Source organism: Rhinopithecus bieti, unplaced genomic scaffold (genome assembly GCF_001698545.2).
Source record: "Rhinopithecus bieti isolate Rb0 unplaced genomic scaffold, ASM169854v2 scaffold_28456, whole genome shotgun sequence".
Classification (NCBI taxonomy): domain Eukaryota; kingdom Metazoa; phylum Chordata; class Mammalia; order Primates; family Cercopithecidae; genus Rhinopithecus; species Rhinopithecus bieti.
Window position 1 is genome coordinate 463912 of NW_016812403.1, and position 19009 is coordinate 482920.

The 19009-nt window shown below is 42.1% G+C and overlaps 1 protein-coding gene and 2 long non-coding RNA genes across 4 annotated transcripts in view; 2 read left to right on the forward strand and 1 right to left on the reverse strand.

Moving 5' to 3' along the window:
• The window catches only part of RIC3 (RIC3 acetylcholine receptor chaperone), a 55926-nt gene extending 53155 nt beyond the window's left edge, over positions 1-2771 (reverse strand). The window contains 1 exon segment of the mRNA XM_017896375.1: positions 2419-2771. Within this exon segment, the coding sequence (XP_017751864.1) occupies positions 2419-2542 (124 nt within the window). The 5' untranslated portion in view covers positions 2543-2771.
• On the forward strand, positions 2720-13346 carry LOC108544952 (uncharacterized). Its single transcript, XR_001889985.1, has 3 exons — positions 2720-2742; positions 3430-3532; positions 8827-13346. It is a non-coding gene; the product is annotated as an uncharacterized LOC108544952 (long non-coding RNA).
• A 4034-nt stretch (positions 13347-17380) lies between these two features.
• The window catches only part of LOC108544956 (uncharacterized), a 15032-nt gene continuing 13403 nt past the window's right edge, over positions 17381-19009 (forward strand). For both annotated transcript variants that reach the window (XR_001889989.1, XR_001889988.1), the window contains exon 1: positions 17381-17474. This is a non-coding gene — a long non-coding RNA (uncharacterized LOC108544956). The remainder of the gene's footprint in view (positions 17475-19009) is intronic.

The window sequence follows — 19009 nt, forward strand, 5'->3', positions numbered from 1 at the left end:
GAATTTTCAAATACTCAGGGTTATTCCTTTCTTCAAAGCAGGGATTTCTGGGTTCTGCGAATTCTCTGAATTGATACTGAAATTCTGAGTAAATTTATAGAGTACGTACATTTTTCTAGAGAGAAAATACAGTTTTAATTTTTAGGCTGAGTGCAGTGGCTCACGCCTGTAATCCCAACACTTTGGAAGGCCGAGGCAGAAGGATCACTTGAGCCCATGAGTTCGACACCAGCCTAGGCAAAACAATGAGACCCCCATCTCCATACAAAAACAAACACAAACAAAAAAAAATTTTTAAATTAGCCAGGCATAGTGGCATGTGCCTGTAGTCTCAGTTACTTGGGAAGCTGAGGTGGGAGGATCAGTTGAGCCCTGGAAGGAGAGGCTGGTGTGAGCTGTGATCATGACTCTGCATTCTAGCCTGGGTGACAGAGTGAGACCCAGGGAAAGGGAAAAGAAAGGGAAAGGGGGCCAGGAAGAGAGGAAGGGAGGGAGGGAGGGAGGAAGGGAGAAAGGAGAGAGAAAGAAAGAAAATACATAGCTTTTATAAGATTGTCAAAGGGGTATGTAACCCCAAAATGGTTAAGATTCATTGCTGCAAGTTTCAGTTACTGGAATGTATCATTCCAGGTAAGTTTTTTCCTAGGTTATACTACTTCAGTAGCTTCTCTTTCTCAAAAACAGAATTTACAATATTAGTAGCTTAATAATCTTAAGGTATTTATTGACTGCCCATTATATGCCAGGTACTGAAAAAATAGTGATAAACAAGATAAAGTCCCTACCCTTGCAAACTTACATTCTAGAAGGTGGAGACAAAAAAACAAGTAAACACTTAAGAATATTTTATATCATATAGTGATGCCTATCAGGAAGAATATAAAACACGATAAAATAGGGAATGATGAGAGGAAAGAGTTAGTGTCATCAGGGGAAATCTCTCTAAGGAGGTTTCATTTGAGCAGAAATTTGAATGATGAGAAGGGCACTGAGGGAAGAGCACAGCACTTCAGGAATAAAGAAAACTGAAAGTACAAAGATCCTAAGATGAGAACACGGAATACCAACACTTGAGTTCTCAAGGGAACAACCCCATGTCTAATCTCCACTCTATATTTTCTACAACGTTTAGAAGAGTGTCTCCCACTCACAATCAGTAGTACTTGTTCAAGATAATTCACCATAATAGAAAGACAAGAAAAAAAAAACCAAAAAACTGTTTTCGAAGAATCTTCACTGTTCAGGATCATCATGAATTTACTCTTCTTCAAGGTAGACAATATCATTAGACAAAGTAGGTAAAAATCTTTGGGATTACTGCAGTGAGACAGAAAGAAAAAAAAGAACAAATATGCAAATATGTTTTAGAAGTCTCTTCCAGGTGGATAGTCTTACAAGCACAGATTATCAGGCAAATTCTGTAAACAGAATTATGTGTTCAATCTGCCCTCCACCCCTGAAGCTTGGTGCTTTGCATTTACAGCGTGTATGATGCTCAAGAGAATGGAACTACAGCCAATGTGCATTAAGCAGAGAGAAGTGGTTTACAGTTCAAAAGGAGCTGTCCAGCAATCAACAGTTTAAACATTACTGGAAGTGTTCAGACACCGTAAAATCATGTCTCAAAGATGTTACAAGGATAATTTACAGGAGAAAGTTACCAGTAGAACTTCATGACCTGTAGAGAATTGTTCTGGTTCCTTCTCCCAGCCTTCAGCACCATGCCTTTACACTCATTCTGTAAAAGGCCCCAGTGCAGCTAAGAGGATGAATTTTTAAACGCCACATATATCATGCCAACAACGAAGAATTAACAGATAAATACTGCTTCAATAAGGGGAACGTAATAATTCGTTCATAACCACACCTCAGCAACTGAAACTGGGGTTATTAAAATCTTCAGGATATATTTTTAAAGGCACAAGAAGACCCTGAAGCAGTGAGAGCCCAGCACCAAGTTGAAAAAAACAACGAATTAAGGTTTGCTGTACCAATTGCATTTGCCTTAATTTCGTACGAAGCGGCGAGTCAGAACACGGAAAACCTAAAGAGGGAAACACAACTGGGAACCCATGGCTCAAAGCACATGAACAAATGGTGACAAGATGAGTTAAGTCAGTGGGGTAAGAGAGAAGTGGCTGCGTGTAAACGGGAGTATGCAAGGCCACCTAGAGGATGCCCAGGCATGTACGCATACATTCCTGGCCCTTCCAGCAGCAGAACCATCTGGGTCGCCACCTGCTGAGAACAATGGAACCGTGGGGACTGGCCCTTCAACGCCGTCTCGTCCGCCCTCTCCTGTCAGTTTGGTGGATATTTCGGTGAAGGCTGCAGACTCTCAGAGTCACCCCTCCCTCCAGCAGCGTTCTCCGTACTCTTCGGGGCCAGGAAGCTCAGAGAGAGCTGGCCTGTTCTTACCTTCAGGTGTCGGCGGCGGCTCCTGCCGCTTCCCGCGGGACAGGAAGGCCTTGGGCAGCAGCAGCGACAGAGCCAGGACAAGCCCAGAAGCCAGAGCAACTCTCTGCACTGTGGAGTAAGCCATGACGGCTCACGGCGGTCGTAGGTGCAAATGCCAACCGGAACCGGAACCGGAATCGCAGCGCAGGCTGCGGCTCCCGATCAAACCGCGGAAGGCGAGGACGGCGTCGCGCAAGGGACATGGTGTGCGAGGCGCCTGCACCTTCATCTCCAGCGTGTGGAGCTGACTTGCTTCTCCGGCGTGGTTACCCGTCGCTGTAAATGGTACCCTCGCCTTCCTATTCATACTAACTAAAAACTCCTCCCTCATTCCCCATGTTCATCCGTTACTGAGTCCTGTGCATTGTACCTCCTACACATCATGCCCGGATCTCTATCCCCACTTACCATCACTGCCCCCCACCCACCCGTAAACCACAACATCGAGTTTCTCATCATCTCCATGAACTCACTGTCTTCCAACTTCCACTCATGTCTCTCTCATTCATTATCCAGCTGCAGCCACAGGTGATAATGCTAAAACAGAAGACTAATTATCTGTCTCTCCAGCTTACAACCTTTTAACTCTCCATTATCTTCAGAACAATAGTCAAAGTCCTTTCTATAACCTCAACGCCCTGCATGAGCTGGTCTTACCAATACTCCTTCCAAACTGGATGATTTACTATTTCTTTAGCATATTGCTTGTCTTCAGGGAAGCTTTGCTCGTCCTGTTCCCACTGCCTGGAAAATTCCTGACACCATCTCCACTTGTCAAAAACTTCTCTGAAGAACAGCTTAAAAACACTGCTCTCTCGAAACTTTTTCAGTCAGCCTCTTCTTCCTCTACAATCCCGCCGTTCTTTGTTACTGTCTTCATTTGTTCATTTAGGATTATTTTAGTTTTTACTATGTATTAGACCCTCAACTTGGCACTACAGGTCTGATGAATAAAACGGATTCCCTTTGTAGGGCAGATAATGATATAAACAAAAAAATGCAGGAAATATTCTGGACCCCCGAGCAGTCTGCTCAACTGGTACGAGGAAAAGTCAAGAACAGCTCCTTTGAGAAGGTGAAATTGAGTTCGTTGTTGAAAAATGAGTAACTTACTAGGCAGACAGGTGGGAGGGGTTAGAAAGGTAGTCCAGGAAAAGGAGGCCAAAAAAATAAAGGCAAAGCTGGAAGCTTCCTGGTGTATTCAGAAAGCTACTGGTAATTCATTTTGGCAGGGCAATAGAGTAGTGACAGGATACGAAGTGCACAAATACAAGCAGGAGCTACATTGTGAAAAGCTTACGTACAACTTCCAGTTAAACATGGCAGATGTAACATATGCATTTATCTTTGTTTTCCCAAGACAGTGCCCAAAAATGAAAATAAATAAAGTGTATAAACTACAAGACTAAATACAGTGATAGAAAACATGACAGCAGATGAGTAATGTCAATTTTCTAAGACACACACAACACTGTCCAATAGAAACATAATGCCAGTCACATATGTAATTTAAAATTTTCCAGCAGCCACATTTAAAAAGTAAAAAGAAGTAAAATTTATTTTAATAGTATTTTAAACCAAGATAAAAAAATATTTCAAATTTTATCAGCACGATAGTGTGGGTCGTTGGCGCCCACATTAGACAGCACAGGTGAAGAGCATAAAAAGTTAAATGGCTGTGGAGGGAAAACCTGTAAGGAGTAAACTAATTTGCCACTCAAAACCTATGGTCTTAAGAATTGGAGGTACTGGGTTCCTTTAAAGCCAGGGGTGCGGAGTGGATCTGAGTGAAGAATTGGCTGGAAATCTGATTAAAAAGCAGTTGAGACTGGGCACGGTGGCTCACACCTATAATCCCAGGACTTTGGGAGGCCAAGGCTGGAGGATGGCTTGAGACCAAGAGTTCAAGGCCAGCCTGGGCAACATAGTGAGAGCCCTAATCTCTACCCAAAAAAAATGTGAAAAATTAACCAGGCATGGTGATGTGCACCTGTGGTCCCAACTACTCAGGAAGCTGAGGTGGGAAGATTACTTGAGCCCAAGAGTTTGAAGCTACAGTGAGCTATGATTGTGTGAACCACAATTAGTTATGATATATAAGATGATAATAATGCCTGAATGAAGCCAGTAGGGGCACCCACTCCAGCCAGGGTGACAGAGTGAGACCCTGTCTCTAAAAAAAAAAAAAATTGTTTAATTTTTTTAAAGCAATGGACATCTTCTGAATCTCTTTCCTTGATTCATGCAGCCAGATGGGTGCCCCTGCTGGCTTCACTCAGGCATTATTATCATTGATGTTATTAACATCACTAAAAGTTAGAGTACTGATTATGTTTTAGGCATCTTACATATCATAATTAATCCTCCCAATAACTTTAAGAGGTACGCAATATTATGGGTATCATTTTACAGGTAAGAAAATGGAGCCCCAGAAAACATAATTTACTTGCCAGCAATTACACAGTATAAACTGGAAGCTATGATTTGAACACAGGCATGCTTACTCAATAATTTGCCGTCTTAGCTACCAGGTTTACTCTCTGGGGAGGTTTAGTCAGAAAACCACTGGACTCCTGGACTATAGGTGCAAATTAGGGAGGAGGTGACTAATGGGATGTGGTCTCTAAAAGATACAGAGGAGTCTGGAATGACTGCCCCCCGCCCCCAAATTCTAGCTTGGGTAACTGGGTAGACACTGATTCTATATAACATGATTTTAAGAACAGAAGAATCAGGTTTGTGAGAAAGATGAGTTCAGATTTTGACTAGCTGAATTTGAAGTTCCATGAAATATCCAAGTAGAAATATCCAGTTGGAAATATGGGCCTGGAGCTCAGAAGAGATGTTTGGGCTAGAAACAATATGGAAATCATCAGCCCATCTATAGTAAATGAAGTCTGGGAGAAGACGACATTAGTGAGGGTGCTCATGTGAGGTTATAAGAAGCCACAGTGGAAACCTAGGTTACAACATTATGTTGAAGTTCCCATGTATGAGGACAGAAATGTGGTGGGAAATTTCTGATCCATGTGTTAAAATCTTCAACGAATGTGGAGTTCCTACAAGGTTGGAAGGTGACAGGAACAGAGGAAGTTATGAGCAGCCAGATGACATGCTCTTCTAAGGAGCTGTGGTTTCTTTTTTATTATTATTTTTATTTATTTATTTATTATTTTTTTTGAGACAGAGTCTCGCTCTGTCACCCAGGCTGCAGTGCAGTGGTGCGATCTCTGCTTACTGCAAGCTCCTCCTCCTGGGTTCACGCCATTCTCCTGCCTCAGACTTCCAAGTAGCTGGGATTACAGGCACCTGCCACCACACCTGACTTTTTTTTTTTTTTTTTGGATTTTTAGTAGAGACGGGGTTTCACCATATTAGCCAGGATGGTCTCGATCTCCTGACCTTGTGATCTGCCCGCCTCGGCCTCCCAAAGTGCTGGGGTTACAGGCGTGAGCCACTGCACCTGGCCGGGAGCTGTGTTTTTTAAAGGAAGAAGAGGAAGAAGCAATTTGGAAGCAGCAAGGGGGAACAAGTTGGGCATCTATTCTATTCCCTGGCTTTGAGCTGTAGGAAGAAAAATAGCTCTTACTTTGGGAGATCTGCAAGGGAAACAGAGCCCAGAGGCAACAGCCTAGTTTTCATTAGAAGAAGACAGGCCAGGTGCAGTGGCTCACATCTGTAATCCCGGCACTTTGGGAGGCTGAGGGGGGCGGATCACGAGGTCAAGAAATCAAGACCACCTTGGCCAACATGATGAAGCCTGTCTCTACTAAAAATACAAAAATTAGCTGGGCGTGATGATGCATGCTTGTAATCCCAGCTACTTGGGAGGCTGAGGCAGGAGAATTGCTTGAACCTGGAAGGCAGAGGTCGCAGTGAGCTGAGATCGCACCACCGCACTCCAGCCTGGCGACAGAGTGAGAGTCCATCTCGGAGGAGGAGGAGGAGGAGGAGGAGGAGGAGAAGGTGGTGGTGGTTAAGATAAACTTCAAAGAAGTCAAGGATATAGGAGTTTTTCTGATGATAGATCTTGACTCTATATGGCATGGTAAGTGGAAGGTTTGGAAGTCAGAAATGGAGTCAGAGTAAAATATTAAGTGAGCAGAATGGAGATGAGGGGCCATATGCAAACTGATGACCTTGGGGACTTGGACTTTAGATGGTGGCCAAAGTAAATGGGCAGAGATCATGATCTCATTAGTCCTGGAAGTGGCTGAGAGAAAGGTGAAAGCAGCAAGTTATAGTCCAGAGTATTTGGCTTGGAAAATATTCATTGTTATAGTCAGTTGGGATGTGCGCCTGGAAGACATAGGAGCCTCCTGAAGGTGACAGAGCTGGTAGGCAGCTCATGGAGCTGGGGCAGCTTGGAGTGGGACCTGGGATGGCTGCTGTCTCTGGTGGCTAGTGGTATAACATCAGACCTGGGAGTGCACTAAAATTGAAGATCTTAAGGGTTTAGGTTTTCCAATAAAGTACTGGTAGGGGGCTGGGCATGGTGGCTCATGCCTGTAATCCTAGCACTTTGGGAGGCCTAGGTGGGTGGATCACCTGAGATCAGGAGTTTGAGACCAGTCTGGCCAGCATGGTAAAACCCTGTCTCTACTAAAAATACAAAAATTAGCCAGGCGTGATGGTGCATGCCTGTAATCCCAGCTATCCAGGAGGCTGAGGCAGGAGAATGACTTGAACCCAGGAGGCAGAGGTTGCAGTGAGTCGAGATCGCGCCACTGCACTCAGCCTTGATGACAAAGCGAGACTCTGTCTCAAAAAAAAAAAAAGTATTGGTAGGGAATTCAGATCAAAAATCAAAAGTCTAATGGCTATAGGCTGAAGAAGGAGCAAATGACAAGGAAGTAGAGATGGCAAGTACAGCCCACTGTATATGGAGCTGGCATGAAAAGAAGGGATAAATGTTACAGTGATAACTTGAGGGTGCCTTTTCTAAGGGAAGAGAAAAGCATGTTTATATATTTAGAGGAAAAATGTCAGAAAAGAGGAGATGGAAAATAGAGGAGCAAGGGAGATCAATGTAGGAGCAAAGCCCAGATTGTGGAGCAGACATGGGAGCCAGACATTGAGTTCCCTGGCAGTAGGGATCAGCTCAGAGGAAAGGAGATGGAGTGGGTTCAGGTGCATATGTTAATAAAAGGAGTGGTGCAGGGACAGAAAGTCATGGGGGTTCATTTCTCATTGCCTTCGTTTTCTTGGTAAAGGATATGTTTAGGCCATTATCTGAGAAAGGACTCAGGGTGGAGTGGGAGGAATTCTTGAGTGTAGTGAAGGTTTGGAAATAGGCAAAGAGGTATTCAGGAATCACTCCAGCTTTGCACAGGGGCTCCCTTTGGAGCTTAAATGCAACCAGGGATTTTCTGTTCTCTCCCTGCGGGCTTAAAAGTATCTTCTAACCAGTACATTCTGGGCTGGACTTGGCATCCCCAAAACATCCTTTGAGACTGGTAGCCTCCAAGGGGTCCATTCTGGAAGACTAAAGGTGGTCAGGGGAGGGGAGACTGAGAGGTCCTTAGGGATTAGTTGTCAGTTGTCTCAATTCTCTTTTTATTAGATTAAAGGGAAAACTGGGATCTACGAAGGGGCAAAGATTTGCTATGGATCACCCTGATCATTCGTATCTACGCTGGAATTGAAGCCCAGTTCTCCCAACTCCCAGAGCAGGATTCTCTGCACTACCTCTGCTGTGTCTGCCAGTTCTTTTGGACAGCAAAGAGGAAATAGTCTTCAAAAACAATAGCTAAACCCTTCATTTGCTGAACTTTAGAAATCTGTTTATTCTTTGTGTATTTTTCCTATCTGATAGCCTGTGTGGGAAAGTGCCCCAGAATGTTTATCATTATAAGTTGGAAGTCTTCATTCATGAAATCACTCCTAAAGTCAAAATTTGTTTAACATCAGGGCACTTGAATTCTAACATGGGGAAGGGAAAATGAGGAAACTATATATATATAGATATATATATATAGATATATTTTTTTTTTAGACAGAGTCTCGCTGTGTCACCAGGCTGGAGTGCAGTGGCACAATCTCAGCTCACTGCAATCTCCAACTCCCTGGTTCAAGCAACTATCCTGCCTCAGTCTCCCTAGTAGCTGGGATTACAGGCACATGCCACCACGCCCACCTAATTTCTGTACTTTTAGTAGAGATGGGGTTTCACCATGTTGGCCAGGATGGTCTCGATCTCCTGACCTCGTAATCTGCCTGCCTCAGCCTCCCAAAGTGCTGGGATTATAGGTGTGAGCCACCGCGCCCTGCCAGGAAACTTTATTTCTAGGGCATTTACTTATAAGTCATTGTGGAAAAACTTCTCCCGGGGTTAAGTTGACAGCTGTTCCTTTATTTCCTAAATATAAGGTCTCCCTGGAAGACAGGCCCATGAGGAGCTGAAGAAAGAAGTGGGAGGACAGAGGAGAACTCACACAAGATGTTTGCAGGAGGAAGAATTCAGATTGGAAAATAAAAATAAGGTGGGAGAAAAGCCGGGGAGGGGTGGGAAGAAAATAGAAGAAAGAGGAAGAAGACCAAGAAGGAAGAAAACGGACATGAAGTGGTTGCCTTCTTATGAACTCCCTGCAAGGGAAACAGAGTCCAGAGGCAATAGCCTAGTTTTCAGGAGACTCCATGGTCTCCTAAGTCTTATCCATTGTGCTTTACCCTCCAGATCAGGCTGGAATCTGAGCTTGGGATCCTCTCCTGCTCTAAAGCCTTCCATGACTCCCTTTGGCTACCATATTTAGTCTCAGCTCATTGACCACCCTTCCAAGGGCTCTCATCCTTGAAGTAGAATTCATTCCCTTGCCCAAAATCATCCCCTCATCTCTAGGCCAGCATGAGCTCTGTGTATTCCTCTCAAGATGCTCCTTTACCCAATTTTCTTCCCTCCTTGCCTTTCATAGCCAATCTTCCCTAAAATATAAGGCCCAAACACTATGAACTTTTTTCAGGAGGCTCTCCCAGATTCCATTCCATGCTGACTCTTCCTTTCACTAGATTCCTGTGGACACTGTTTCTCATGGGTTTTTTTGGTCCTTTTCACCTAGTTGGGAGTCCCAGGAGGATAGGGTGCTTCTCCCATGGCATGGCTGAGCATAGAACTCGTTCACGGCAGGTATTTATTCAAGTATGAGGCTGCTAGTTTCTCAAACACACATTGATTCTGCCACTGCTCTGAGCAACTAGACCTCTCTCCAGGAATCAGCAATCAGTTGCCTTGAAGAGTCACCCCAGAAAGTCTCATTTCAAAAAGACTGAATTTGCCACCAAATTTGTCCCTGAAGTGACTGTAATGATTAATTGTGTGTTAATTTGTCTGGGTGATGGTGCCTAGATATGTGGTCATGCTTAATTCTGGATGTTTCTGTGAGGGTGTTTTTGGATGAGATGAACATTTGAATCGGCAGACTTGGAGTAAAGCAGATTGCTCTTCATAATGTGAGTGGGCCTTATCCAATCAGTTGGAGGCCTGAATAGAACAAAAGACCCACTTCCCCTAGCAAGAAGCAATTCTGTAGCCAACCGAACTTTGGATTTGAACTGCAGCATCTGTCCTTCCTGGGTCTCCAGCCTGTTGGCCCACCTTGCAGAGTTTGGATTTGCCAGCTTCTAAAATCACATGAGCCAGTTGCCTAAAGTAAATCTCTCTCTCTCACTCTCTCTCTCTCTCCTTCTGTCCACTGTGGAGTCCCCATTGTGGAGAGTCATACACCTTACTACAGGCAGGAAATCAAGGTGGTTAGCAGGAAAATGAGACCTAGGTGCCCAGAACACTGAGCAGAAGGGAGCAAGGCCTGTAACTCCAAAGTTTACAATGAAGAGGTTAGAGAAGACAGGCAGGAGATGGGACAGAATGCACAGAACAGCATATGGAACCTGGACTTTGAACGATGGGTAGAATTTTGATCAGGGATAAGGGAAATATGATGAACACCTGCCAATAGTGGATGTCCACAATCTTTGAATACCCTTTCTTCATTTGACATTATCCATATTGAGAGTCTCAGGTTCTCAATGTATAAGCCAACAAACTACATTTCCTGGCCTCTTGCTACTAGGCAAATAGTTAATTGTTTCCCCTATCAGACATACCCGTGTCCAACTTTGGTTTGAAAGTTATCTCTGAGAGGAAACAGCAATGCTTGCTTGGCCTACCTCTTGGTGGGTGAGGCAGCAGCAGAGGTGGGATGTTCCTGTGGCTGGTAGCCACAATGCAGTTTCCCGACAGGCAGAGCAGAGCCCATGCAGGTCTGGGATCTGTGGCACTGGGGCTTCCTTATAAGGCCAGTTCTGTGGTGTGGTTCTGGGAGTTATTCCAAGCTCTGGGGCCCCAGTTTTCTCATCTGTGAAATGGAGAGTGTGCTGCCTCCCTCCCACTGAGCCAGCAAATGTCATGGAGCCTGGAAGGCAACCATGTGTGAGATAAAAACAGCAGCAGCTGCTGCCACTCAAAGGCAGGTTTGAAGAAAGAAAATTGCAATCAGAAAAAGGAAGAGTTTTCCAGGAAAATCTTTGGGAGGAAGACTCTAGAAGACCCACATTTCTTATCCTAAAGCTCTACCCAACTGGGGACAGGTGGACAAAGGTTAGGGGTATGAGGATAGAAATTTCTTGGTGGTGAGTGGTCAAGGTGAGAATGTCCGTACTGCTTTCCTACCAACTCTCCTCACTGGCCTCTGCCTCTGGAAGACGCAGAGCAGAGAGAAGTCACAGTTGGATACCTTGGGCATTTCTGCCTTGAATAAGGAGAAATAGTCTTTGGTGCCAATTAATTAAGCAAACTGATAGAAATTCCCTGCTTAAGTCACACTTTGCATATCCATAATCTCTGCACTACATTTTCTGTAAACTTTACCCCTGGGTAAAAATTGGTGAGCATTTAAATGCTTCCTCACATAATCTTGCTAAAGCACACTCTTGCCTATAAATATTCATGCCACTGCCAAAACATTTGCAAGCTTTCCCTAAAGGTGAAATGTGTGTAATGTACTTTGTCTTCTGGGTATAAATATTATCCAATACATTTTGGTTAATATGAATACACTAATTATTCCTGTAACCCTTTTAAAAAGGGTCATCTTCATGATGTGAATTTTTAAAAAATGTAATTACAATAATTGGATACTTAATCTAATTAAAATTTGCTTTATCTTTAATGGGAATTTGTCTAAAGAGGCAGAATGACAATTGGCTTTTTGATAATGACTGTTTTCTGTCTGCAGGGGATCAAGTTGGTGAAAACTGGAGAACCAGGCAGTTTTGTGTCTGCCAGTTCCCTGGTTACTGGGCAGAGCAAGGCCAGCCTCTCTTCTTCTTATAATTCACTACTTAAGTAGTGAATATGGGTTGTGGTTACTGGAAAAGGACTAGGGGAACCTTTTGTATTCCAACAGATGAAGCTGCTCCTCTTCCTAGGAAGCAGCCCTTTGTTCTCCTGGACCTGTGATTGATCCACAGCAGGCATGTGATTTCAGCCTGATAGATCAGGTCCCTTGCTGGGCTTGCTGCAGCTGGAGAAGAAGCAGTTCCATGTTGCTTGGGGGCCATGGTGCTGGAAGGAGTTGTAGTGGATGGTATAGGGGCTCCACTCATATCCCATTGGTTCACCCTTGAGGTCACCTGCAGACAGTCCCTGCACACAAACTTGAGTTCCTGTGTCTCTGCATAAAGCTGTTCTATGGCCTAGGGAGCAAGCTAGGGAGTTACCACTCCCAGAGCAACTCTCAAACAATGAAGGAGGGGAGTTGGCAGATAAACACCTCAACTTCCTTGTTCTTCAGCGGCTCAATTCTGAGTGGTGCTCCGCACATTCTTTTTGAGGCATCCCAGTCAGATTGAGATCTACTTGCCCCAGCTGTAACCCACCAACACACCTGTTTGGGGTTTCTGCCCCTTCTTTGTCTCACTTACCTGCTCTCTCATTTTGCTTCTGGTGTCACCTTCCAAATAATGTGGTACACCCAAACTTTTGCCTTGGAGTTTGCTTTGAGGGGAGCCCAAACTAAGATAGAGGTAAAGTTGGGGTTTTCAGGCAACTATTTTCCCTACCACATGGATTAGGCCTGTTTGAAGAAGGTAAAAGAGAAGCTAGCAAAAATAAGGGGGATGGAGAGCGAGCTTGGTGGTGCTGAATGGTTTCACCAAGACTCCTTTTGCTCCCTCTCATTCTTTGATTCTCAAAGCTGCCCTGAACTCTTCCCAGGCATGTGAACCAATACATTCCTTCCTGTATATGTTAAGCTTGCTTAAATTGGATTTCTGTCTCTAGCAACTGAAAATATTAATGACTCTTACAAAGAATAAGTGAGTTCACATGCAAAACATTTTGCATAGAGCCTGTCACATATTAAATATTACTACTGGTGCATATTATTATTATTTAATGTCTGACTTGCTTCCAGTGGAGACTATGGATCAAGAACCTAGAGCCTAGAAAAGAATCTCAAAAAGTCAGTTTGATTCTACCTAATTCCTCTCTTTTGTGTTTTTCATAACTTGATTACGTTGATGTCTACCTTCTTTGCCACTGGGAGATACTTTATACTTTATACAATAATTATAGCTTTACTATATTCTTATTCATCATTAACAATGGGCAACTAAATGCTATTCTATTGTGCTTAAGGGTCATGTATTGGCCACAACTTTGTTACCAAGATCTGAGAGACAAACCACCCAGCATGAATGACCCAGTTGAGTTCAAGACATGGCAGGCTCTGCCTAGCTTCAGGGACCCACTAGGACTGTCATGGTCCTTAGGCATTTTTGTCTTCATGGGCTCCTTCCCCATTAATGTTTATATTATATGACTACATTGGCATAAAGAGAAATATGTTAATATTATATATTAAGACATGTTCTTTGACCTAAAAATCTATTTTTCTTCCTGATTTTAAGATAAATTAAAACATGTTAGTGTTCACTGTGCCTGATGGTTAAATAGGCCTTACCTTGCTAAGTTCACACCTGCTGCTTGGTTAGCAACTCACACCCCAGGAAGGTGGGTGTGGAGTAAACAAGTAATGTGACACCTGATTTATATTTTTCATAACATATAATAGTTTTAAACTGTATCAAGTATCACAGGAACAAAATGTTGACATTTTTAGAAAAAGTGCTGGGAGATGTTTCTACATTCTAGGGCCTGTGGAAGACTTCATCTTGGCAGAGGGAAAAGGCTTCCATGAATCTTCTGGTTATGCAAAGGCAAGGCCCAGCGGCACATCTGGACAGAGTAGGGGTTGACACAAGGATGAAGTGGCTTTTCAGAATAAAGTAGTGTTTTCTTTTGATGAAAAGTTGTTGTTTGGTAAAATTTGGGACTTCCTCTGGTGGCCCAGAGTCAGGAATTTGACAGCCTGGGGACTGAAGAAGAGAGGACAGGGTTTGAAGACCTAGGATTTTTGGAGGAGCTGGGCCTAATGGAGAGTCAGCCAGGAAAGAACTCCCTGTGGTGGGAGATGGCAGGTGGGCCATAGTTTCAGTAAGATGCTATTCAGGTTTTCCTCCTGCACTGTAATCCTCTTATGATTTCCTCAAGCCTTTAGAAAAGTCTTGGACACACCATGAGCTGTGTCAGTGGTCTTAGGGTATAAGGAAGGGCACTCTTCCCTGTTTGGAGCAAGGGACTTCCCCCTTATAATGCTAGGGCAGAGGCAGCAGCAGTGAATGAATGGTAATGCTAATTCCGACTGCCCAGTAACTAGAAACAGCGTGAGTGGGGGCCTGTGGTGCCACCAGATGCAAGCAGAGGAACAGGCTGCAGTGTGTCCGGGTCAAAAATGCACTTGAGACAAAGGCTGTTTCCCCCAGTACACTGGAAGACATTGATCCTTGAATGGAAGGAGGCAAGGAGAGGAATTAGATCCTGTTTTTACATGGTTAACGGTCCGCAAGAAGCTGAAGTTTATAATATCCTCACCTCTCTGAGCCCATGTCTAATTACAGTCTCTTTGCTCCCAGCTGCAGCCACATTGGGCTCCCCATTCTCACTCAAACATGCCTGGGAAGCGCCCACCCTGAGCCTTTGCACTTGTGCCCTCCGCCTGGGATGCTCTTACACCAATTATCTACATGGCTCAATCTCTCACTTCCTTCAAGTCTTTGCTCAAATATCGCCTTTCTCAATGAGGCTTTCCATGACCAACGTATTTAAAATACAACACTCCTGATCTTCTTCCCCTGCTTTATATTCTTCCTTGCACTTACCACCTTCTAAAGCTTATTACCTTCCTTGCTTGCCTGTCACTCCCCTCTGGAGTAGAGGCTGCATTAGGGCAGGGAGTTTTGTCTGCATCCCCAGTGCCCAGAGGAGTGCCTATGACATGGTAGACTTCAGCAAATATTTATTGGGTGCATGAATGAAGATAACAGTGTCTGGGTTATACAAAGTGCCTTGAATAACCTCTCTAACTGAATGTAAGCTTATATGTATGTTATTTAGCAACTGAAAACCATAATTGGGTAAATAAAGTGGGAACAGGTTTGCATTGAATGATTGATCATTCACAGTCTCGTTTGGCTTAGATGGTGTTTATCAAGCTGTAGGTGGCTGGTTTTAAAATAGTGTTTTATAGAAACCTAGGAGCTGTAGGGCATCTTTCAATGTTTGTTCTTAATTTTGTTTTCAAATATGTTTTTAAATATCTTTGAGTAAAACGCCTGCTTGAATGCATTGTATATTAAATTTGAATATATTGGCAATTCCTGATGCACTATTACTATCAGGTTAACTCACTTCAAAAAAAAAAAAATAATAAAGCTTGGGAATAAAGATCATTCTGCCATTTCTATGAATGTATCTGTATTTCTTCAAAGTGTGTCCATAAAAGGTTATTTTAAGTTTCACTTGTGGCACTTTATTTCTTACAAGGAATGTAAGCAGTTAATTTTGTGGTTTTTTGTTGGAAAAATAATGATTTTCTACTGTTCTCTTTCAAGCTTCTGAAACAAGTTAATTGAAGATCATCTTGACGGTGCAAGGTGGACTGAAAATACATTGTTGTTTTCACTACATTTCTCTGGGTGTCAGGATTTTCTTTTTATTTTATTATTGTTTTTTAACTTATTTTAGATTCAGGGATATGTGTGCAGGTTTGTTATGTAGGTAAACTGTGTGTCACAGGGGTTTAGTGTACAGATTATTTTGTCCCCCAGGTAATAAGTATAATACCTGATAGGTACTTTTTGTGATCTCCCTCCTCCCACCCTTCACCCACAAGTAAGCCTCAAGGTCTGTTGTTTTCCTCTTTGTGCTCATGTGTTCTCATTGTTTAGCTCCCACTTATAAGTGAGAGCATGTGGTATTTGTTTTTCTGTTCCTGCATTAATTCGCTTAGGATAATGGCCTCCAGCTCCATTCATGTTGCTGCAAAGGATGTGACTTCATTCTTTTTTATTGTGGCTACACAGTATTCCACGATGTATATGTACCACATTTTCTTTATCCAGTCTACCACTGATGGGCATTTAGGTTGATTCCATGTCTTTGCTACTGTAAATAGTGCTGCCATGAACATACGCATGCATGTATCTTTGTGGTAGAATGTTTTATATTCCTTTGGGTATATACCCAGTAATGGGATTGCTAAGTCAAATACCAATTCTGTTTAAGTTCTTTGAGGAATTGCCACACTGCTTGCCACCGTGGCTGAACTAATTTACACTCCACCGGCAGTATCAAAGTGTTCCCTTTTCTCCACAACCTCACCAACATCTGTTATTTTTTTACTTTTTAGTAATAGCCATTCTGACTGATGTGAGATGGTATCTCATTATTGTTTTGATTTGCATTTCTCTAGTGATTAGTGATGCTGAGCTTTTTTTCATATGCTTGTGGGCTGCATGTATGTCTTCTTTTGAAAAATATCTGTCCATATTCTTTGCCTACTTTTTCATGGGGGTAGTTTGGTTCTTGTTTGTAAAATTGTTTAAGTTCCAAATAGATTCTGGATATTAGATCTTTGTTTGATACATACTTTGCAATTATTTTCTCCCATTCTATAGATTATCCATTTACTCTGTTGATAATTTCTTTTGCTAGCAGAAGCTCTTTAGTTTAATTAGGTCCCATTTATCAATTTTTGTTTTTGTTGCTATTGCCTTTGGCATCTTTGTCATGAAATCCTTGCCAAGTCATGTGTCCAAAATGGTATTTCCTAGGTTACTTTCCAGGGTTTTTATAGTTTTAGGTTTTACATTAAAGACTTTAATCCATCTTGAGTTAATTTTTGTATATAGTGTAAGGAAGGGGTCCAGTTTCAATCTTCCACATAGTTATTCAGATGGTTTTCCTAACACCATTTATTGACTAGAGAGTTCTTTCCCCATTGCTTGTATATGTTGGCTTTGTTGAAGATCAGATGATTCTAGGTGTGTGGCATTATTTCTGGGCTCTGTATTCCATTTCAATGGTCTATGTAGGATTTTCTCAATACTACGCTACCAAAACAAAAGGCAAAGACAAGATGGGTGCCAAACTAATACGTAGCAGAAACTTTCCTCAATAGCCTTGTTTTCAATATTTCTTTAAAGTGGTAATTTGTTATACTTTTGTATTTGTTGTACTTTGGGTGCTCTTGCTTTATTTATTTTTTTGTTTTCCTATGAAACTGATGCAGCTATGTAAATGAGCTCGTGTCACCATAAGGATATAACCTCATGTATTCCTAAAGTCATGGCACCTGTAGATCCAAGTGTTGTTCTATACCTGCTCCCCTGATCTACTTTCTGGGTTAATGTAACTTAATTTATATCAAGAAGGTTTTGAATGTGGAAAGCTAAATGTACACAGGGTGTGGGGAGGCAGTGAAGTTTTTAAATTGACAAGTTGTCAATTCACTTTTTTCCATGAGTTTTTACATGTACATAGATTCTTGTAACCAAAACAGAACAATGTCAACGTTCCAAAGAATCCCATCTGCTGTACCTTTATTAAGGCTCATCCCCATCACATACCCGTGGCAACCAGTGATCTGTTTTCCAGAATATCTTATAAATGTGATTATATGGTATGTAATCTTTTGAGTTCTTTCACTTAGTATGATGCATTTGAGATTCATCCAAGTTGTTTTGTGTATCAATAGTGCATAGCTTTTAATTGCTGAGTGGTATCTCTTGTGTGTATACAGCATAGTTTATCTATTCACCCACTGAAGGACAATTGGGTTTTTCCAGTTTTTGGTGATCATGAAATATTGCTATAAACATTTGAGTACAGATTTTATGTTAACATAAGTTTTATTTCTCTAAATACAAAAAAAAAAAAATGAAATGGCTGGGACATAGGTGAACATATGTTTTGCTTTTTAGGGAAGCACTTATGTTTTCCAGAGTAGCTGTATAATTTTGCATTTCTACCAGGACTATCTGAGAGTTCCAGTTACTCCACATTCTCATCAGCACTTAATATTGTCAGTTTTGTTTTATTAATTTTAGCCATGTTAGTGTATATGCTGGTGTGTCATTGTGTTTTTATTTTGTACTTACCTAATGACTAATGATGTTGAGCATCTTTTCATGTGGTTATTTGTTATCAGTATACTTTTGCTGAAGTGTCTATTTAAACCGTTTGCCATTTAAAAATTGAGTTGTTTTCCTATTGTTGAGTTTTGAGGGTTAGATATGTGATTTGCAAATATTTTCTCCTAGTCTGTGACTGATGTTATGTTTTGTTGTCATTGTTTTGAGACAGGGTCTGGCTCTGTCACCCAGGCTGGAGTACAGTGGTGCGACCTCAGCTCACTGCAACCTCTGCCTCCCGGGTTCAAGCCATCCTCCTCTCTCAGCCTCCCAAGCAGCTGGGACTACAGGTGCATGCCACCATGCCCAGCTAATTTTTGTATTTTTTTGTAGAGATGGGGTTTCACCAAGTTGCTCAGGCTGGTCTTGAACTCCTGAGCTCAAGTGATCTGCCCACCTCAGCTGCCCAAAGTGCTGGGATTACAGGTGTGAGCCACCATGCCCAGCCAATGTTTTTATTTCCTTAACCATATTCCTCACAAAGAAAATTTTAAATTTTTGATGGAGTTTAATTTATCAATACTTTATGTTATGGATTGTACTTCTAGTGTCATATCTAGAACTCTTTGGCTAACCCAAGGTCAAGATATTTTTCTATCCCTGCTTCTATGAGTATTATAGTTTTACATTTTACCTTTAGGTCTATTACACATATAAAGTTAATTTTATATAAATTGCTTTTAATTCTTGACTTTTCAAAACCATTGGTTGTTTTAATTATTTGACTTTCTTTTTGAATGAAAATGACTTTATAAAACTAATACATGTTTATTATACAAGATACAAAGAAGAAAGCTAATATTCACTCTCAAACATCACCATACAGAAACGACTATCTCTAACTCTTGATGAACATCATTTCGGAAATCTCTCTCATATACATATTCATACATGCATACAGATAGAGCTTGGAAAAAAAGGTAAGTATGTGAAAGACAAGTAGGTAGCTTTCATTTTATTGGGAATATTGTCTTCTTAAGAAACACCTGGGCCGGGCGCGGTGGCTCAAGCCTGTAATCCCAGC